The 21845-nt window shown below is 40.4% G+C and overlaps 2 protein-coding genes and 3 long non-coding RNA genes across 21 annotated transcripts in view; 2 read left to right on the forward strand and 3 right to left on the reverse strand.

Moving 5' to 3' along the window:
* LOC144066340 (uncharacterized) overlaps window positions 1–4373 on the reverse strand; it is a 35590-nt gene extending 31217 nt beyond the window's left edge. For 3 of the 13 annotated variants that reach the window (XR_013297502.1, XR_013297495.1, XR_013297496.1), the window contains exons 1-4: window positions 2384–4343; window positions 1318–1405; window positions 376–479; window positions 61–134 (exon numbers count right to left, since the gene is read on the reverse strand). This is a non-coding gene — a long non-coding RNA (uncharacterized LOC144066340). Of the gene's footprint in view, window positions 1–56; window positions 173–375; window positions 480–1317; window positions 1406–2383 lie in introns of all 13 variants that reach the window. The other 10 variants (XR_013297497.1, XR_013297498.1, XR_013297499.1 and 7 more) reach the window with 7 other exon arrangements.
* LOC144066339 (uncharacterized) overlaps window positions 1–6759 on the forward strand; it is a 46979-nt gene extending 40220 nt beyond the window's left edge. The window contains exons 7-8 of the long non-coding RNA XR_013297490.1: window positions 6229–6306; window positions 6418–6759. This is a non-coding gene — a long non-coding RNA (uncharacterized LOC144066339). The remainder of the gene's footprint in view (window positions 1–6228; window positions 6307–6417) is intronic.
* Window positions 5038–6762, reverse strand: LOC144066343 (uncharacterized). 4 transcript variants are annotated; one of them, XR_013297516.1, is made up of 10 exons: window positions 6698–6762; window positions 6532–6632; window positions 6412–6439; window positions 6240–6269; window positions 6048–6125; window positions 5915–5976; window positions 5738–5798; window positions 5568–5672; window positions 5450–5463; window positions 5038–5294 (listed from the first exon to the last, which is right to left on the reverse strand). It is a non-coding gene; the product is annotated as an uncharacterized LOC144066343 (long non-coding RNA). The 4 variants fall into 4 exon arrangements; XR_013297518.1 differs by having other exon boundaries at window positions 6402–6439; XR_013297517.1 differs by having other exon boundaries at window positions 5038–5131; window positions 5191–5294; window positions 6412–6632.
* Window positions 6763–8600: 1838 nt separating this feature from the next.
* naa40 (N-alpha-acetyltransferase 40, NatD catalytic subunit) lies at window positions 8601–12656 on the forward strand. The gene is made up of 8 exons (XM_077588963.1): window positions 8601–9210; window positions 9678–9773; window positions 9840–9892; window positions 9966–10061; window positions 10130–10288; window positions 10354–10437; window positions 11757–11834; window positions 11925–12656. Exons 1-8 carry the CDS (start codon window positions 9205–9207, stop codon window positions 12070–12072), a joined length of 720 nt encoding a protein of 239 aa, XP_077445089.1. The 5' UTR covers window positions 8601–9204; the 3' UTR covers window positions 12073–12656.
* On the reverse strand, window positions 11298–19460 carry sepsecs (Sep (O-phosphoserine) tRNA:Sec (selenocysteine) tRNA synthase). 2 transcript variants are annotated; one of them, XM_077588961.1, is made up of 12 exons: window positions 19422–19460; window positions 18745–18860; window positions 18524–18678; window positions 18331–18449; window positions 17168–17480; window positions 16993–17095; window positions 16187–16316; window positions 16019–16110; window positions 15856–15949; window positions 13592–13682; window positions 13331–13531; window positions 11298–12254 (listed from the first exon to the last, which is right to left on the reverse strand). In XM_077588961.1, the coding sequence occupies exons 2-12, from the start codon at window positions 18856–18858 to the stop codon at window positions 12203–12205; spliced, it is 1464 nt and encodes a 487-aa protein (XP_077445087.1). In that variant the 5' UTR covers window positions 18859–18860; window positions 19422–19460; the 3' UTR covers window positions 11298–12202. The 2 variants fall into 2 exon arrangements, with proteins under 2 accessions (XP_077445087.1, XP_077445088.1); XM_077588962.1 differs by having other exon boundaries at window positions 17168–17473; window positions 18324–18449.
* Between the last annotated feature and the right edge of the window lie 2385 nt (window positions 19461–21845).

Consider the following 21845-nt stretch of genomic DNA (forward strand, 5'->3'; position numbering starts at 1 on the left):
AAGGTGAGTGAATGTGCACCATTAAGACGGTAAACACTACTGAATGAAATGCTCACCCACTTTCTTCTGTGCAGACTCATTCAAGTGAAGACGCCATTTTGGAGAACCGCCTTGACCCGCCCCAACTGCTGCACCTGTGAGACAACGAGTTGATTATCTTGATTGTTGCATTCTGCCAATAAAATACAAAGGACAATCAGTTTTGACTCCTTGTAAACTTATACTCATGAGAATTGTTTTAAATTCAATGTTATTCTTTCACAGTTGCAGTCCAAATGATGCCCTCCTGCTCAATTCTTAGAGTGACATGTCGCATCATGCTAAGGTAAGTCTTAACGCCGTTTGCACACTTATTTGAATGCACTTTTAACTTACTTTTTTGTCTTTAAGTCTCCACACTCTGCTCCGGTGCGACTCCTACTGGTTGGAAGAAGAACTTAAAGACCTCTCACTTTGGACTTCACATCTGGACTTTTGCTCTGAAACAAATAAAAATAAATATGTACTCAAAAAACTTTCTTTGTTCTATATTATTTTATTTATTATAATTTCTATTTTATAATTTTAAATTTTTATAAAACTTTTTAAGAATAGGAGGGGCTATGCAAATGACTGGCCAAGAGCAATTTGATTGGTGGAAAAATGGGTGTAAATTTGCTGATTGGTGTAGAATAAGGAAGTAGATGGTGTATGCTGCCACCTGATTGGTTCTCTGTGTATGGGTGTAAATTTGCTGATTGGTGTAGAATAAGGAAGTAGATGGTGTATGCTGCCACCTGATTGGTTCTCTGGGAGTGGGTGGGCCATATCGTTGCTGGGCAGGGCTTAAGTTGAGGGGGCTGGCTTTGTAGAAGGGGGTGGGGTTTAAGTCCCCAAAAAGCTGTTTTTAAGCCCAAAAGGGGCGTGGTCGACCAAATGCCGTGCTGTGATTGGCTGTCCGGGTGGGCGGGACCAGGGCGGGGCTAAATCCAAATTTGCATTGAGGGGAGGTGGCTAAGTCCAAATTCTAAGGCCCCTGATTGGATGGCAGAGCCGTGACACGTTTCGTTGCCGGGCAGATTTTCTGCTTTTCTGAGGCCACTTTTCCTGACCGTTCTGAGAGCGCTTTTTGGTGGCCGTTTTATGCCCCCAAAAGACACATTTTGATGGAAAAAACCTATTTTAAACTTAGTAAGGATGCATTTAGCAAAAAAAAAGACAAAGACTGATTAAATTTCAACAATATATTGTTAGCAAAAAATGGCTTTTTTGACATTCTGACAGCATCAGATGCCACTGTCGGTCACTGCAGAAGCTCAAGTGTGAGACGTCACATACCCAGTGAGGACACGCGAGTGTCCCAAAGCGATCGGCTGCAACGCGGGCCCGTCCGGCGGCGCCGTGCACGTCCAAAACGTCCCCTATCCTGTCAAGAAGACGACAACGAGAGCAGTCAGTGACGATTCTAGCATTCATATGACATTACAGTCACATCATCAGCCTACCGATATTTATATGTAACCTTCCATAAGATGATGCAAGCGCAAAAATAGCATTAGCATCTTGAACTGTAAGACCTAGAATTACATTTATACGACATTACAGACACATAATTAGCCTACTGATAATGATAAGTAACTTTACATAAGATGATGCAAGCATGAAAATAGCATTAGCATCTTGAACTGTAAGACCTGGAATTACATTTATACGACATTGCAGATACATAATTAGCCTACTGATAATGAAAAGTAACCTTACATAAGATGATGCGTGCGCGAAAATAGCATTAGCATCTTGAACACATAATTAGCCTACCAATATTTACATGTAACTTTACATAAAATGATGCAAGCGCAAAAATAGCATTAGCATCTTGAACTGTAACGCATTTAACGAGAGCGGTCAGTGACGATTCTAGCATTTATATGACATTACAGCTACATAATTAGCCTACCGATAATGATAAGTAACCTTACATACGATGATGCGTGAAAATAGCATTAGCATCTTGAACTCTAGACCTAGAATTACATTTATACGACATTACAGTCACATAATTAGCCTACCGGTAATTACAAGTAACCTTACATAAGATGATATGAGCGCAAAAATAACATTAGTATCTTGAACACATAACTAGCTTGCCAATATTTATATGTATCTTTACATAAGATGATGCGAGCGCGAAAATAGCATTAGCATCTTGAACTTTAAGACCTACAATTACATTTATATGATACAACATGGATTATTATTTTTAGCTCTACAAAAGAAGATCTTGTTTTTCACAGGTGGTCAAATAAATGTGATTCTATTTCAAGCTATTCAATTATCAGCATGCTAAATAAATCTTAAAAACATTTTTTCAATACAAATATACATTTAATGGAGCATTTCCTACCTTTGTTAGCACTTGTGTTGCGCAGGTTGATGGACGTGGAAGCAACTCCATCTTCCGGACCTCCGCTCATGTAAACAAAAAGACATTTTTTTTTAGCACAAATGCAATTTGACTGAAATCGCATGTTTTAAACACAAAACATTTAGAAAAAAAGTCATTTTGTGCCAATGAGGTCCCTAATATTTTGGCCGTTCGCACACTTTAACTGGAATGGGAGTCTACTGACCAAAAATAGATGATGTGGGGGTCAATGGGGGGATTCTGCTACACAATGACATTTTTCCAGCGACTATGAGAGACTATGACCAAATAAACTATAGCTTGAGGGTGTACCTAATATTTTGGCCATTTTGGACACTTCATTAGGTACACTTAGAGGTGGTGGGGGGCCGACTTCAGCGCATCATGAGGTCTGCAATTCTGCTATGATACAGTATGACCACATAAACTGGGTCAAGGGTGTACCTAATATTTTGACCAGCTAGGACATATCATTAGGTACCCTGCTTGGGGTGGGGGTCACCTTCAGGTCACTTGGGGGCTCTGCTACCCACTCATGACAATCATCTACAGACCAAAATAGAGCATAATACACAATTGGGATGATGCATCTAAGATGTTGGAAACATATCAGGTACTATTGGGCGTCTTGGGGGCCAAGGGTCTAAGGAGGTAACCACTTCACTTAGTCACAATCAATGGAGTGCCTATGAAATCTGTCTACTCAATCCAATTGACTATGAACACAACACTCGAATCTCACCAAATATTAACAAAAAATGGAAAAAGTATACAAGGAGGTCGATATGGACAATATAGACACAAATCGATCAACATTGTACATCATTTCACATCCCAATCACTTATTTAAGCTTCAAAGTGCAAGAAAAGAGGAGAATGTTACCCAGTGGGCGGAGCTAAGGAAGGTCATTAGCATATTGTCAGATTAAATTGTCCAATTTTCAGGCTTGAAATGCATGGCAAGTGAATACCAAGAGTGTTGGGAAGACATTTGGACTCTTATCCGAGCAATTTGGTTTCATTTCATGCACTTTTAGGTTGGCCACGCCCCTTCGGCATGAAATGAGGCAAAACGTCGACTCAAACCCTGGCAATCCCCTTGCCTCCGAAGCCTTCCAAGCCTTGCACCTTCGGCGCTGGAGTCAGTGGGCGGAGTCTGGGCCAAACACGCCCACCGGTCCACCCCGAATGCATTTTTTTCCAAGCTCCGCGCACAAAAACACTCCCCTTCAAGTGTCAAAACACACCTTCGGCCGCACTGCGCATGCCCATAAATTTAAATAAACCCCGCCCGCAAAATAATTTTATCGTTAAATAAAACCAGCCTATTTCATCAAATTTCAACATTGAGCCATGCATTATTTTCTGTCAAGCTTTTCCTCAGGAGCAATCTTTAAAAAGCCAATCTGTCATTGTGTAATATTTAAAAATAAACCAGTCTGCATTTGCAGATTTTCAGGATCATTTGATATATATCTAGAATAGTTTTTTTTTTCACTTTGTGGCAGATAATCAAATAAATTATAAATTGGGGAAATGGTTCATTAAATTGTGGAGGTTGGCTAAATGTTTTGATCTGATCTGGGATATGAAGATCAAGCTGAACAGAATAAAGTGCACGTTTTACAAGTAGAAAAATACATCAAAAGACGCTTGTAGTAGAAAATTGCAGCATTTCTTACCTTGTTCGTGACTTTCGTTGTGCAGCCTGCACCGAGTGTAAAAAAATCAGCCAAAAAACCTCGAAAAAAACTCCTTCCTTGCGGACTTCTGTTCATGTAACCATCAAACGTCACTTAGTTGTTTTTACTGTAAAATCCCCCATTTAGATCATGCGATAAAACGCCAAAAAACAGTTTAAAAACAAAAGAAAGCACGACAAACAAATTCGTCTCTCGCTTCTTGTTCCGCTCCCAGTTCCACTTCCGGGTCGCCGGTGCCAGTGTCAACCTGGATTTCCTTCTGACGTCATTTCGGGAATGCCCACGATAACGCGCCTGCGCAAACGACATATTACGTATAAATAGAGCGACAAAAGCAGACGTAAACAAATCCTGCTTGTACTTTGTTTCCCCGATTTCGCTTCCAAATAATTCGAACAGTTTATTGCTTTTCAATAAATTGAGCCACGTAAAATGACTTTCCTTCCAATCACTCTTTTACGAAAGATTCCCACTTTAATGAAAACCTTATTGCTTAACATATAGAGTTATATTAACAGCCTTATACATTTGCGCGAGTTAATCTGCTTTCTGGCCAACAGCATTACCATTCTCCCTTCATCTTCGTTTTCAAGACAAGATAAACATTGAAACAAGAGTTTGGACATTAGGTATTTAATTATTATTCATATCAGTGATAGTGCAAGAAATAGGCAGGAAACTTGAACGCATTTCCCAGTCAACGGCGAGGATTTAAATGCATGACATCAGTAAGGTTTTTGTTTGTTGCCGTATGAAGAGTAAATAAATGGCATCTGATTGGTATTGGGGGTTTATTTTGGTATAATTGGACATCCGTTTCAATTTAAGAAATTAAGACGTGTAAAGATGGGCTTTCATGATTGTATACTGGATTACATTACAAACGAATTGATTTAACCCAATTTAGTTAATACTAATTCCTCACGACACTGACATTTCACTCAATTTTATTAGCATGCATAAAAAAACGTGTATCACAGGTGGAGGACTCGGCTGAAAGCTTCTGGACTTCCTGATGACGTTTCTACGGGAAGTAGGTGAGCATTATTATTATATTTTATTCTCAGAATGGCGGATATCGACCTTTTACAAGTGTTTCTTTCACAACGGATTAAGTTAGTTGTCCTTCCGCCAGTTGTGTTGCACTGCCACCTGCTGGATAGGAGTACATACACCCAGCAAGAAACCTGATGAGTCGGCCATTTTGGTGGAGATGTGCAACAGGAAAGGGAAAATAGTCAGCAACATGGTAAGTAGAGTTGTGCCTTTTTAAATTAAATGTTAATAGGATGTCTGCCATTTTGTGTCGACGTGGATCATTTAAGTCATGTTGTCCACTTACCTTAAGATGAGTGCCTGTGGACATAAAGGAGACAATTATTGCACCACAGGAGGACAGCATTTCAATAGATGTCTGATAGATATTTCTCATTGGGCGATTTCTCAGGAATTCATCTCACGAGTATTGATGTATTTCTTGAGAAGCAAAAGTCCAGATGTCCAAAGTGAGAGGTCTTTAAGTTCTTCTTCCAACCAGTAGGAGTCGCACCGGAGCAGTGTGGAGACTTAAAGACAAAAAAGTAAGTTAAAAGTGCATTCAAATAAGTGTGCAAACGGCGTTAAGACTTACCTTAGCATGATGCGACATGTCACTTAATGAATTGAGCAGGAGGGTATCATTTGGACTGCAACTGTGGAAGAATAACATTGCATTTAAAACAATTGTCACACAAGGAGTCAAAACTGATTGTCATTTGTATTTTATTGGCAGAATGCAACAATGAAAATAATCAACTCGTTGTCTCACAGGTGCAGCAGTTGGGGCGGGTCAAGGCGGGTCTCCAAAATGGCGTCTTCACTTGAATGAGTCTGCACGGAAGAAAGTGGGTGAGCATTTCATTCAGTCGTGTTTACCGTCTTAATGATGCACATTCACTCACCTTTGCAGTACAATCAAGCCAGGAGAATTCTGCTTCAGTCACCTTGAGCTGCAGCGCCCTCCGGTGGACACGAGGAAACTAGTCAGTAAAAGAAAGTGCAAGGTAAAATCATAGTTCAGAAGCGTCGCGGAAAAAGACCTCAAAGTTGGACAATGTTTACGTCCGCCATTTTGTGTTGCAGTGTGCACCAACCTAGTGGACGTCGTCGTGGATGAAATCCGACTGCAAGAACCAAAGACAGAAGTCAAAATTGGACATGGTAAGTCATCTTAACTTAAACTTTGTTACTCTACTTTCGCCTTCTGGAATAGAATAAGTTAGATTTGCACGTGGATCAATTGTTTGTCGTTTCACCTGTGCTCACCTGCAGGGTCGGACATCTTGGAAATGGCCTGCAAAAGAAAAGGAGAAAGAGTCAAAAAGTGTCAAAGTATGGTTAACAGCCATTTTTGGTGCCAAGTGGATCAGCTGGCAGAATGCTTACCGATTGCAGCTTGTGGGAAGAAAGTAGACCATTAAGTATTTTCGAGGTTGATTTTGAATATTTAAAGTACTTACTTGCTTGCTTCTTTTTCCACATATGAGCTGTTAAAACAGCGGACATATAAATTAGTCTCAAATACAAAGTGAACAGACTTGGGAATACTTACTTTGGCTTTCCGGCGTGGAGCGACGCGAAGCTTCCAATAAATGAAAGAGGACTCCTGCGCAATTGCTTCCGCTTTAAATAGTTTTTCGGAAGTGACGTAATTGCGCGCAAAAAAAATTTAGACGCGTTCTTCAAACAGAAAAGTGGCCGGCCAGGACTCGTACCCGGGTCGCTCACGCCGTAGTTACGCACTCTATTCATGTGACTAATGCGACCTTGCTTCATGTTGATCTCAGAATAAATATATCCCATTTTTAGCAACTCAAATACGTAAGACCTTCAAAAAAAAGGATAAATATGACTTCCAATTTCTCACTGGCAAAGCTTTGGTGGTCGAATGGTTAAAGACACTAATTGCGATTGCATTGGATTAGGGTTCGATTCTCTCTCTTGCCAGCTCTTTACCACTCTGGCTGCGAGTGAGAATCGAACCCGGGTCGACTGCATCGCAGGCAATGTCTTATGCCAATCGCCACCTTGGCTGGATTTCCGCCGAAATTTCACACATAGAAAACTAATGAAAAATAGCAGCCAAATACATTGCAGGAAGCAAGGCCACAAGAGGGCAGCAAAAATACGTCTATTCAGGCACACTCGTGGGACAATATGTGAGAGGAGGTATATTGTACTAGAAAACAATATAACAAGGAGTTAGTTGGAAAAGTAATTGGATACCGAAATGCCTCGCGTTTAAATAGGGTTTAGGTGATGACGTCACAATTGTATACATTTTTTAAAAGCTTTATTTCTTTAAAAATAAATAAAAATGAAAAGCACCAAAATTATATAGAACAAAGCGATCTTCATATGAAAAAAATAAAAATAAAAGAATAGCAAAGTGTCAAAAAGGCAAGAGCATAAGATTCGAACTGGGATCATTTGCACTAAAGTCACGCACTTTACACTGGTGACTCCTAATTGGATTTAGCACAACGTCGTGGTCGAACGGTTAAAGACACGGGTTGCAGTTTTAATCGGCCCGGGTTCGAGCTTCCCTCACACTTGTATTTCTGAGCACTCTGGCATTTATGTCCGCAAGTGCAAGTGGGAATCGAACCCGGGTCGCCTGCACCGCAGAAAAAGTTTTATGCCATGCGCCACCAGATTGGACGGCTATGCAAAATTTTGGTCATACTCAACACTTATTCCATATGCTGCCCAGGTCGAAAAAGTTAGTGTCAAATCATTATTGGGTGCAATGTGCCAACATAACCACAGGAGGGCGGGCAGCAGTTCAACAGATGTCTGATAGATATTAATCATAGGGCGATTTCTCAGGAATTCATCTCACGAGTATTGATGTATTTCTTGAGAACATCAAGGAACAAGTTATAAAGAGGCAGTGTGGTTTGCTACTTTGATTTTATTTCACACAACAGGAAGTTAATCATATGCATACATGTCACGAAATGAACACAATCACAAAATATAAATGACAACTCCGTCTGTACAAGCCTTTAAACAATGAACATAGATTAGACTTGACGGGAGAAGTTGATGCAGGCAGTTGAACGTCAAGTCATTTCTGGATGCAATGCCTCAAACTTGCCACAAGGCTGTTTTGAATATGGATGATCTTTTGAGGAATGTTGGGGACACTGTGGAAGAAAGCACAAGGTTAACAAAGTTTAACCCAAAACAAAATAACAATTGTCTTGTCTGCACTGGTCATTAAATAAATACAAACACAAATATACTTTCGCACTGATATGTCTTTTTCCGTTCTGTCTTACTTCCGGGTCACGAATTTTCTTTACACTTCGCGCAAGTGAGATCGTGTTTATATCTCGGACTTCACACCCAGATAGTTTAAAAGATGAAAAATATTTAAATTATCGCTAGAAAAAGCGTCGCGGTGATCAAATGCCAATCCGAGGAACGCATGTGATAGCGCGCATGCGCACTTCCCAAACAAGGAATCCGCGATAGCGTGTGCTACGTTCACTTTCCCGGAAAAATGAGAATTAAATATTGAGCATTCTGTTACATGACCATTTATGGTTTGAAGAACGTCAATATGGAAATATAGTAAAGTAAACCCATATTTTATCTTTAAAAAAAGTCCCACGGAAAGAGAACGATATTCAATCTATCCCAAAGTTGTGGAGTGAAGTTGTCTTTTGTAAGGAGTTGTAAAGCCGTGAGTGTGGGAGGAGCACGTGAACGCCTCACGGATAGACGGCAGGCAGGCAGAACGGAGTGAGGAAAGGCGAAAGGAAAAACCGATCCGGAATAAATGTAACCCCGCGCTCTTTGTCGTCAATCCGACAAGGGGAGAAATTCCTCGATTAAACTGACAAACGATCGATCCTCTCGGGCAATCCGCCGCACCTTGCTCCGAGCGCGGGTCAGCCGGCGCGCGGTTGTCTACTAGCCTCGTTAGCACGGAAATCATTGTCGTCCTCGGCGGCTATCTCAATCGCTCCCCGGCGGCGACTACCAGGCATCGGGGCAACAAAAAAAGGAGCCTTCCCCTGGGGGTCGGTGACGGAGCATCGAGTCGGCAAAATGGGGGTGAGCCCACAGTGAACGAAAGGGTTGTGTTATTGTTGTTGCCGCCTTCGCTCGTGATGGCGTGTGGAGGGAGAGAGTGATGAACTTGATGGGGAGGGGGGGCGAGGGTCCTTGGATGCGGTTTTGCCTGTTTTAGCATGCGAGCTAACGCTTAATGCTGACTTGAAAGTCCCTAAATGCATTTGGAAAGCTAGCAGTGTTCATCTCCATCCCGCACATCGACTCTTTGATTTAAAGCCACCCACGCACGTGTTTTCTCGGCTCATGAGCCTAATCTGGCTCAGTGGTCGCACTTTTTTTTTGTCTGGGTGACCATCTAGCATCCATGACTAATGTCTACTACTACTATAGTATTGTATTTAAGTCCCCCTTGTGGTTAAATGAAGTACTACTACTACTACTACTAGAGCTCTCGTGTCTTGGATGTTTAATAAGTTAATTTTAATAAATAAAATGTCCCTGTTTAGAGGAAATCCAGCAGAGCGAAGGAGAAGAAGGCACGGCGTCTGGAGGAGAGGGCGGCCATGGACGCCGTCTGCGCCAAGGTGGACGCCGCCAATAAGGTGATTTGAGACTTTGTCAACATGGCCGACAGATTCAGAACTGAATTTTGTGCCCTCTTTTCCCAGCTGGATGACCCACTGGATTCCTTTCCGGCCTTTAAAAAATACGACAGAAACGGGTTCGAGTCAACTTTACCCATAATCCTTTTTTTTTTGACTGATATGTTCACAATTTTATATCCCACCCCTCAGATTAAACCTCCAAATCGAGTGCAAGAGAGTGACGGCCCTCAACCCGTTATCCGTGGAGTGGGCCTTCGAACTCACCCGAGCCAACATGCAAACCCTGTAAGAACCCGCGCTTGAACGCCGCGATATCAGTGCAACCCGATGAAAAACCACCCGCGTTCTGTCAGCTATGAACAGAGCGAATGGGGCTGGAAAGAACGCGAGAAGAGGGAGGAGATGAACGACGAGAGGGCGTGGTACCTCCTGGCCCGCGACGGCGAATCCGCCCCCGTAGCCTTCTCCCACTTCCGATTCGACGTGGAGTGCGGGGAGGAGGTGCTTTACTGGTAGGGCGCCGTCGGTTGTCGTCAGTCGTCCTCGCCCGGGTTCTAACTCGGCGACTACGCGGCAGCTACGAGGTGCAGCTGGAGAGTAGAGTGCGAAGGAAAGGGCTGGGCAAATTCCTCATCCAGATTTTACAGCTCATCGCTAACAGGTAAATTTTGCTTAGCGATGATGCTAACAGTAGCATCCAAAAAGTTTGCAAATCAAAACATGACAGTGGGCACATGATCCACTTTATTACCTTTTTAAATGACATTTTTATACTTGTCTTACAACGATTCCATTAGCTTAGCATCCGAAATCTACTGGAAAATACAATACGGTGATGCCTTGGAAAACGAGTACAATGCGTTGTCAATTCACTCATATCTCAAATCAATTTTTCCCCCATATAAAATAACTACCGTATTTTCACGACTATTCGGCGCATCGTATTTTTAGCCGCAGTGTCAATAACGAGTGCTATTTCTGTATTTTACACACAAGGGACGCACCGTTTTTATAGACGCAGCCAGGCATGGCATATATATATTATTTATGGATGATTATCGAACCGTAATAGCGCTGTCTACGGAAGCATCCCCAGACGCTATTTCCGGTGCGCAGTGACTGCTGGGATATATAGTCCTTTTGTCAATACACCCAGGTTGACGGCTGTGATAACTTTGCACTAATAGTATCAATATACTACAACGGCGAACACACTCATTTGCTGCTACATGCACCAAATGCACGCTACACCCGCATGCTAAAAACACTTTTTAAAACGGCAACGGAAGCAAGACTGAGTTCGGTTGTACTTTATTTAGCCATTTTACAACTTACTCACATCATCACCCACAAAACCATCAAAGTCCTCATTTTCTGTGTCCGAATTGAACAATTGTCCATCAAAAACGCTGAGTTTAATACGTTCGTCCAGGCGGCTACAATCCATTCTCAAAGAGTAGCTAGCTCGTAGCTAGAGTAACTATTCCAAGGCTGTCTTTGCGATGCCGATCGCCAGGCCACAATCCATTCACAAATAGTAGCTAGCTAGTGTTGATGTCGATGTATACAGGCCACAATCCATTGGGTGTATTGACAAAAAAAAACTATATATCCCAGCAGTCACTGCGCAGTACTTTATCTACGGGAAAATGGTAGAGTCGGGGGCTGCTTGCCGTAGTTGTCCTATCGACTGATTTATTTTATTTTATCGTGATAACAATTTTAGTATTGGTCCATATATAAAGCGCACTGGATTATAAGGCGCCCTGTCTATTTTGGAGAAAATTTAAGACCTTTATGTGCGCCTTATAGTCGTGAAAATACGGTTAATACAAATGAATCCATTCCCAGCCTCTGAAAAACACAAAAAAATGAGCTCGGAATTTTACTCCTATCTCAAAAATGTTGGGACACTTATGTCAAGGCATCACTTTAATGGCTCAAATTCTAACTTTCCCCCGTTTTTTTTGCTCTCTCCAGTACACAGATGAAAAAAGTCATGCTGACAGTTTTCAAACACAACCACGGCGCGTATCAGTTCTTCCGGGACGCTCTCCAGTGGGTACCGCGCCGAAGGAGGCGGAGCACATACCGCCATTGTTGTTGTTGTTGTTGTTGTTGTTTTTCCAATCTTCTGCGTCCCTTCAGGTTCGAGATGGACGAGACCTCCCCCAGCATGTCGGGCTGCTGCGGCGACGACTGCTCGTACGAGATCCTGAGCCGGCGGACCAAACACGGCGAGGCGTCGGTGGGTCACAGCCACGGCGGCGGCCATTGCGGCGGCTGCTGCCACTGATGTTGGCGTGTTTCCCTTCCAAACATCAATGTTCTGAATTGACATTTTGTGTTTTTTCTGCTGTAAGAGAGCGGCATGCAGTGTGAGCTTGTTTTTTTCATTTTTGGGGGGGTCCTTTTCCGTCATCTTCTTACTCCCGATGACTCGCCGGTCTGGTCCGATCGCTCGTTTTCGTGTCGTCGCTGTAAGAAAGGATCCAAAGTAGCGATTTCCGCTTTATTGCAGCGACACTGTAAATGCACATCTGGCCTTTTTGATTCCATTTTTTTTTTTAATAGCATGCCTTCTTTTGTCGAGTTGAAGTCTTAACGACGTGTGCCACACTTTTGCAGTAAATCCTCGCATTCACGTGGTCGCCGCTCTTGATTTTTTTCTTTTTTTTCTGGAACTTGCCCCTTGACCACATGCCTTTTTCTCACCCAGAAAAATCCCCGGCTTATATTTTATCCGAATGAGAGTTAGTTGGTATGTTTACAGAACCTACAGGGTACATGCGTTTTTGGAATGTTTGCTTCATTCCATTTGAAAAACAATCTGATTATAATCTGGGGAATAGTTAAAAAATAAAAAAAAGAACCCACTGACCTGCCGTGAAATGATGACTGGTTTAATTAAAAAGAAATTGTTGCAGATTAAGACTAAAAAAATTGAAACCGTAATCCTTAGTCATAAAATTGTATGCATAATTAGCTTTAACTTGCTATGAACGCCTCTTAAAACGAATAAATGGCTAAAATATTAGCATAAATCCTTATTTTAATTTTACCAAATGCTGATTAAGATGAAGGATTTCCTTTATTTTGAAATAGACAGCTACAAAATAATGTTTATTTTAATGGAGGTGACAACGCAGTACATAAAGTGCTAGCTAGTTTAGCTAAACTACTTTAATATTCTAACTTTCTGTAAGATTATATCATATTCCAGTATTAGTCTTTAGCCCCGCCCCTTTTTTTTTTGGTCCCGTTATAAATTGGAAGTTCTGGCAAGCGAGTTGTCTTTTGAAATGATTTTTAAATCAGATTTTGTTTGGACAATCTGTTACAAATCAACCGTGAATTTCATCTCCAATCAAAACACGAAGCTCCTCCCCCAAACCGGTTCAAATTAGTCTTTCGGCGCAACGAAAGGGAACTTCCGAGTCATTCTGCCGTGTCAGTGTTTCGTTTGTCTGTTTCACGTCCAATAAAATTCTTTGACTTTTCATAAAAAACCTTGTTTTTCGCATCTCATTACTCAAATCGGTCGGCGGACTCACCACGAGTCCGCGAGCTTGCCGTCCTTCCGCAACACCTTCAAGCATTTGTCCAGCCTTTTCATGCACAGCGCCACATCCTGGCGGGTGATGCCCACGGCGGCGGCGGCGTTGAGATAAGGACACGGGTAGGCCTCGGAGTGCGACATAAACCCGCGGAATGTATGTCCGCTGATGGTCTGCTCCTTATTCAGTGGTATGACCCTGAAAATGGCGACAAGCGAGATTTGTCTGGGTTCAAATTCGTGCCGCGGTGGACGTTACCTGGCCCCGGAAACTTGTCGCGTAAACAGCATGGCGCCCAGTTCGGTCACGGCCTTGTCACGGTTGGTTCGGAGTCCGTCGAGCGACAGGGCTGCCGGAAATCAAAGCGTCGAGTTAAGGCAGGGGTCGGGAACCGTTTTGACGGAGAGAGCCATAAACAATTCATATTTTCTAATGTTATTTCTTGAGAGTCTTTCTCAGAATTGAAAATAAAATTACATGAAAATGTGTGATCTTTTTGACCTTTCACCACTTTTAAGTATAAAAAGTCTCTGAATTCTTTTGACAACACTTTTATGACGTTGCTAATAAATCAGTATCAATGATATCATGCATGCAGAAGTATAATTAAAAACAAAATTTTGATTAAAGTGGTGGTAGAGGTAGTGTCAACGCCACAATGATGCTCCTTCCTATTAGTATGTTCGGGACTCAGCTCTCTCACCATTGATTTTCATATTTTACCTCACAGGTTAGTGGAGAGCCATATGCACCCATGGAAAGAGCCACATATGGCTCCCGAGCCATAGGTTCCCTATCCCTGGGTTAAGGAGTGATGGAAAGTATGCAGTTTACAAGTACCTCTACTTACAAAATTGTTTGGTTTCAGAATTTGTAAGTTGGATCGGTGGCTATAATTAGGCTTTGTTTGGATTTTAAAAAACGTGTTGTGTTAAAGATAACTCAAGAGCGAATCAAGGGATTATATCATCAATTTTGCAGGTTATGACACGGAATTTTTTTTCTAGTTTATTTTTTTTAATAAAAAATATTGGCTACATGGTAGGTTTTTAGGCTTTGTTTGTATTTAAAAAAATGCTTTGTGTTAAAGATAACTCAAGAGCGAATCAAGGGATTATATCATCAATTTTGCAGGATATGACAGAATTTTTTTTCTAGTTTATTTTTTTAAATAAAAAATATTGATTACATGGTAGGTTTTTAGGCTTTGTTTGGATTTAAAAAAACGCTTTGTGTTAAAGATAACTCAAGAGTGAATCAAGGGATTATGTCATCAATTTTGCAGGATATGACACGGAATTTTTTTTCTAGTTTATTTTTTTTAATAAAAAATATTGGATACATGGTAGGTTTTTAGGGTTTGTTTGGATTTAAAAAAAACGCTTTGTGTTAAAGATAACTCAAGAGCGAATCAAGGGATTATGTCATCAATTTTGCAGGATATGACACAGAATTTTTTTTCTAGTTTTTTTTTTAAATAAAAAATATTGGATACATGGTAGGTTTTTAGGCTTTGTTTGGATTTAAAAAATGCTTTGTGTTAAAGATAACTCAAGAGCGAATCAAGGGATTATGTCATCAATTTTGCAGGATATGACATGGAATTTTTTTTCTAGTTTATTTTTTTTAATAAAAAATATTGGATACATGGTAGGTTTTTAGGCTTTGTTTGGATTAAAAAAAAACGCTTTGTGTTAAAAATAACTAAAGAGCGAATCAAGGGATTATGTCATCAATTTTGCTGGATATGACACAGAATTTTTTTTCTAGTTTATTTTTTTTAATAAAAAATATTGGATACATGGTAGGTTTTTAGGCTTTGTTTGGATTTAAAAAAATGCTTTGTGTTAAAGATAACTCAAGAGCGAATCAAGGGATTATATCATCAATTTTGCAGGATATGACACGGAATTTTTTTATCTAGTTTTTTTTTGTTTTGAAAAAATATTGGATACATGGTAGGTTTTTAGGCTTTGTTTGGATTTAAAAAAAAACGCTTTGTGTTAAAGATAACTCAAGAGCGAATCAAGGGATTATGTCATCAATTTTGCAGGATATGACAGAATTTTTTTTCTAGTTTATTTTTTTAAATAAAAAATATTGATTACATGGTAGGTTTTTAGGCTTTGTTTGGATTAAAAAAAAACGCTTTGTGTTAAAGATAACTCAAGAGCGACTCAAAGGATTATATCATCAATTTTGCAGGATATGACACGGAAATTTTTTTCTAGTTTAATTTTTTAAATAAAAAATATTGGATACATTGTAGATTTTTTTTTTTTTTTTTTTTGGGAAGGGGGACCCATGGCCATTTTTGTTTGCATAAAAATGCTTTTTTGGGCAGTTTGGTAAAATGTTTTTTTTTTTTTAAAGCCATCTTGGTATTGAAATCATTTAAAAAAAATGCATTTTTATTAGATCAAAACATTTAAGATATATGGTAGTAAAAATATATTAAACATTATATCGTGTTGTATCCAGTACATGATAAGTGCGTAAAATGTAAAGAAATATGAAATTACCAAATGAAATGGGATTATGGGGAGTATGTAGCAAACGCTCCCCATGCGCCGACGCCAGTTTCTTCAGTTCCTCCCCCAGGAATGCATAAATCTCCTTTAGGAAACACAAATTAGCCCCAAAAAATGCTTTTCAGCTATTGTTTATCAAATGCCATCATCTCACCTTCCTGTCCGACAGGAGTTTCTTATAGCCGCTAGCTCCTAGCGTGAGGAGAGTGATGAGAAGGTCAAGTGAAGGCGACGCCGACGCGCGACCTGGAATAAGGAAGCGTTTCATTATCAATATATTGTATATAATATCGACCTTTTTTTGCAGTTGGTCAGACTTTACCTGGGTACGTCTGGCTAATCTCCTGTACGAAAGTCGGGTCAAAACCGGCGATGATGGCGCCTCCCACAGGAACCATGAAGTTCTTGTCCAAGCTTTGGACGAAGGCATCGATTCGGCCGACTCGGGCGCCCTGGCGAAGACAAGAAAAGATGAAATATGAACGCGGCATATGCATCACGTGTGTGACACTGTTGGGGTTATTCTGGGATATTATTATATAAGTGCGTATTAATCATTATATGTATGTGTGGAATATTAATCATTATATGTATATGTGATACAAGCAGCTGGCTCTGAGGACATTTAATTGTTTTTAGGACTATTGACCTGACAGATCACCAAGTTCCGGGCCGAGGACTGTTGATCTGAGTTCGCAATGAAGATCTGTGAAGGACTCTTAAATTGCTTTGACTTGGATTCCGGCAGATGGTGATAATCGAATCAACTTCCGAAAATACTCGCATATTGTTTTCAAAATACTGTCGCTTGGTTCACCTTTTATGGAAATTATTATACTTGTGCAAATTCTTACGCAGTTGTTTTTGGTTTCTGACCTGATATGCAGTTGTTTTTTGACCTTAATTGTGTTATTCCGTTAGCTTAAGCAATTGGATTGAATAGATAACCTTGTAATTGTTTTGATTCGATGTCTTAAATTGGCAGGAGAGGAATTCGGTCCTTTAGAATGTCGCCTTGGCGAGGGCGAGCCAGGACTGATTCTCACTTGCAAGTCATCGCTGGATTATGTCAACGATGTCTCCCCTTTTATTAAAGTATATCTATTAATAAACCTATCAGATACCTACTTCTTGTATTAGGTGCATGCACTTGGATGACTGCACTCCATATGCATTGTTTACGATGTGGGGAATGTTCCATTTGGCGCACATTGTGGCGAGTTCCTCCAACCTGTGAGAGAGTAAAATGATAAAATGGAATCCAGTATGGCTTCACGGGACAGTCGCTGGCGATTCGACGTACCGGTCGGGCGTTCGAGGCGCAAAGCAGGACGTCGTGGAATGCACGCATAGGATGTTCTCGGCTCCGAGCTCCAGGATTTTGCGCTCGGCCTCTTCCACGTCCGTCCGTAGTTCGTCGCCCTCCAGGCTGTTTTCCACCACGACCGGGATGAAGCCTGCTGTGATCATGGCTTTGAAGCAGGACTTCTGGTCGATGCGCGGCCAGAGGATGTAGCGGGCATTGGGGCGGCGGTGGCGAAGGGTCAGGAAGCACAGGGTCAGACTCATGCCGGTCGCCATGGGAACCACAAAGCAGCTCTTCACGCTCCTCACGCCTGTCAAAAAACAAAAAAAAGAGCTTTTTTTTGTAACGTGTATTTTTTTTTTTGTTTTGTTACCAGGACAATTTCAAAATAAAATAAGGAACACAGGAAATGCATTTACGTGTCGTACCTTGGATCTTGGAACGGTCATTTGCATATCAAATGGTTTCATAACCTGAAAATGTCATACCCAATGAAATTCGTAAGTAGAGGTTATCACTATATATGATTATGAAGTAGACTTGTCAAGGTATCTGTATATTAGAACATGTCCCATTTTGAATGTAGTTCTACTGATGACCACTAGACGTCAGTGTAATGAACCAAATTTGACGTAAAGATGCATTTTGACGTCATTACGAGATGATATAAGACAGGGGTCAGGAACCTTTTTGATGGAAAGAGCCATAAACAATTCATATTTTTTAAATGTTAATCCTTGAGGTCCGTGATCCGAATTTAAAAGTAAAAATACATGAAAATGTGTGCATTTATTAATCATTTCACCACTTTGAAAGTAAAAAAAGTCTCTGAATTCTTTTAAGAACATTTTTTCACTGTTGCTAATCAATGAGAGTAAGCATTCAAAAGAGTATAATGAAGAAAAATTATGATTAAAAAGGCGCTAGAGATAGTGTCGGCGCCACAGTGTGACGCTCTCATTGGTGCGTTCGGGGCTTAGGTGGTCTCTCACCAGCGGTTCCCATATTTTACCACACAGGCTAGCAGAGAGCCATATCGACCCATCAAAAGAGCCACATATGGCTCCTGAGCCATAGGTTTCCTACCCCTGATATAAAAGATGTCACCAAAATTGATAGTGCAAAAAAATTAAAGGGTGATTTCCACCACAACAACACACCTGAAATCTTTAAAATATCCAGTACAAGCGAGTTGGTCAACTTATTGAGCAGACTCGAACCGGCAGCTTTGGGCTGAACGGCCGCGATGTCACCTGACCGCCCGATTCCGTGGATCAACCTAAATGACCCAAAAACATCCCTCAGTGCCATTGACGTTGACGGACGTCCACCGCCGTGGCATCCGATCCCGACCTGTAATGTCGTCTGGCCACGACGGCGGACGCCACGCGGCCTTCCCGTTCGCCGACGCCGCAGTTGCCGAGGAAGTTGTTGCTGTCCATGACGGCTAGCTCGTTCAGGAAGAGCTCCAGGGTGCTCTCGCTCCAACCTTCTTCCGGACATTTTCCCTGCGAGAGGACAAAACACCATGAGACGAGTGAGTCAGGGTCTCGCTCGGGGGGCGGCGGCCTCACCTGCTCCAGGAGTTGCCTGATGAGCTGCTCGTGGCCGCGGCGAGCTTGACACGCCTGCCGTACGTAGGACGCCGACACCAGCCTCTCGCTCAGTGCGAAGTTTTCACTGTTCATAGCTGATAAAATAATAACATAGTAAAATTAGAAATTGCAAGGGGGTGCTTTGCTCTCCCAGATTTGGTTGACTTTGACGGTGCTCGATGTCAATGGCCCTGATTAAATTAATCGTCGTGGTAAAAAATAATCGTGATTTGCTTTGAAAAAGTTTCCAATTTGAAGAAAATTGTAGTTTATAGAACATTTTCTAACATTTTTGCCCACAAAAGAATTGTTTTTGGTGCAAATTCTAATTTTAGGGTGAAAAGTCAAATCATTCTCATAAATAACATACATAATTGAAAATAGTATTGACAAACGATACAAAAAATAATGAATATTATTCATTCACAAAACGTCAAAAAGAGAGTTATTAATGAATGATTTTGCTTGGACGTTCAATGGCAATTTTAATGCAGGAAATTTGTATTTCCATGAAAATTTGGGCAATGTACTGTATTAATAGCGCTCTAGCTAGCCAACACGCGTATATTAACATTCACTTTTAAAAAATCATGCATAAACTTTCAAAGTTTTTGACATATCTCACCAAAATCAAGTTAAATCATAACGTTACTTACCAGCGTTTGAAGTGAGCGTGCATTAACGCGGAAGTGAAGCCAAACGATCGAAGGTCACATGACCTCCTTTCATAAATCCTTAAAGGGCCAGCGTCATATTTGCAGCACACGGTTTATTTTGCTTATTTTCATCGTTTATATTACATTTTCACCCAAAATGACATTTTAGGCGTATACCACATGCACATTTGAACAAATACTTTCCATCCACACTTTGTTTGAATCCAAATTTATTAAGAATGATGTTTAATAACAACACGAAAACACATTTTTAACACGAAATAACTCTTCCGTTACCCCGAAAAGGCTTTTTGAGGAATTTTTGGGAGGGAAAGATGGCAATTTGTAAGCATAGCAGGATGACCAACACAACAACTATGCCAACATCTTGCCTTCCTTCCATTACCCATGTCATAAAATATGTTTATTTTCTCGTAGCAGATTCTGTGCAAAAAAAAAGAGTTAATAAAAGTTATTATTATTTGTGAATGAAAATAAGAAGGGAAATCAAGAATCATAATTACCTTTTAAGAGGTTTGATCCATACGAACCACCATAACTGTCAAAAAAGTGAAGTTTCAAGCTTCTCTCCATTCACAAAATCACCTTCTAAACTCCACAATAGTTTGACGAGATGCACACTGGGGGTGCGATATTCCCAATTTAAAGCCGCGATCGGATTCGCTGATGCACACCATGACTAGATATGTTTCATCCGTGAATCACACAATGATTCAAATAATGTCTAGACCAGAAAATGTGGACTAAACAGGATATGATATCGCTTTAATTGAAGACCAAAGAACTTAGCAACTGGAAATTGTTATGAATTCCTTCTGAGTCATTTGCAAGTCTGCTGAGACCCTAATTTTCCCGACCCCCCAACACCATATGGCGTTTACTAGTATGACCCAAACATTCAAAAATGAATTAAAATAATAATTACCCAAATTCGGGTGCACAGTATAGTTAGAAATGTGCAGAAAATTGAAATTTAACTTCTCATGAAGTGTATTGTTCTAGTCTGGCCACAGCAAGGCGCTGTTTTCCCATTATCGCATAGAGAAAACATATTGTGACGTCATAACCTATGACTTTCTGATGTGACAGCATTTTATTTCTGTAATTTTCATTTCAAAAGACAAATACACAGCATCAACAACTTCTTTGCATATTAGAATCAGATCAGCTTTATTCGTTTCATTATATACTTTGTTTTTTTTACATAGAGACAAATGTGTTGTACATATATAGATTATATGGTTCATTTCTATCTGTATATATGTACACGTGAAATCAATTTCACATTAACACCAAGAAAATAAAGACATTTACAGTGCAAAACATGTTCTTTTTTTGCCATTGGTCCACTCCCACAGTCACTTATTCTCTCGTAAACCACAATCGAAAAGTCCTTTTATAGCAGAATTCAAGCAAATGTTGATTATATTTTGTACCTTCAATTTATCCTTGTTTTTCTTTTTGCAGTTTGATACATGAAAAAAAGATCCATGACATGAGTTTCAAAATAAAAGGACCAAAAAAGATATTTACAAGTAAAATCTGCGTTCTTTCCGAATCGAATGCATAAAATGAAGTAATTTGTACTTTTCTGTACTATCATACACGTAATGGCCACTAAGATTGCTGTACATAGTTTTAAGGTAAAAGCGGACATCTCTGGCCAAATATTTCATTTGATTTATAATTATTATGATTATTATTATTATTTTTTTATACAAAAGATGAATTGGTGCAGGGCGGACGTACGACAACACGTATATTGCTGTTTAATCCACTTACTAGTCTCAAAGATGTATTTTTTATTTATTTTTTGCTGTTTCAGCTTCTATTGATAGATAAAGTGAATTTGACTATAGACATTTACTGAGTTTGTGTTTCTACCTCAGGTGAAAGATGGAAAAGTGTACATTTTCTTGCTCAGAGTTGCTTAAATGTGGATTATTAACAACCCCCTGTGGGGGTCTTTATTTTTTTTTGTTTTTTTTTCTCTCCCATGCAGCTGTGACTGGAGCCCACAGTTATTAATCTAGCTCTTTTCAAACGTATTCTTTTCGCTTTTGTGAGCATGACCGTATTTTCTCGCATATAAGCCGCCCCACGTATAAGCCGTACCCTTAAAATTGCCTTAAAACCGTTGAATTTGACAATTTCTCGCATATAAGCCGCCCCACGTATAAGCCGTACCCTTAAAATTGCCGAAAAATCGTCGAATTTGACAATTTCTCGCATATAAGCCGCCCCACGTATAAGCTGTACCCTTAAAATTGCCGAAAAATCGTTGAATTTGACAATTTCTCGCATATAAGCCGCCCCACGTATAAGCCGTACCCTTAAAATTGCCGAAAAATCGTTGAATTTGACAATTTCTCGCATATAAGCCGCCCCACGTATAAGCCGTAC

The sequence above is a fragment of the Stigmatopora argus genome, chromosome 20, assembly GCF_051989625.1.
Source record: "Stigmatopora argus isolate UIUO_Sarg chromosome 20, RoL_Sarg_1.0, whole genome shotgun sequence".
NCBI lineage: Eukaryota > Metazoa > Chordata > Actinopteri > Syngnathiformes > Syngnathidae > Stigmatopora > Stigmatopora argus.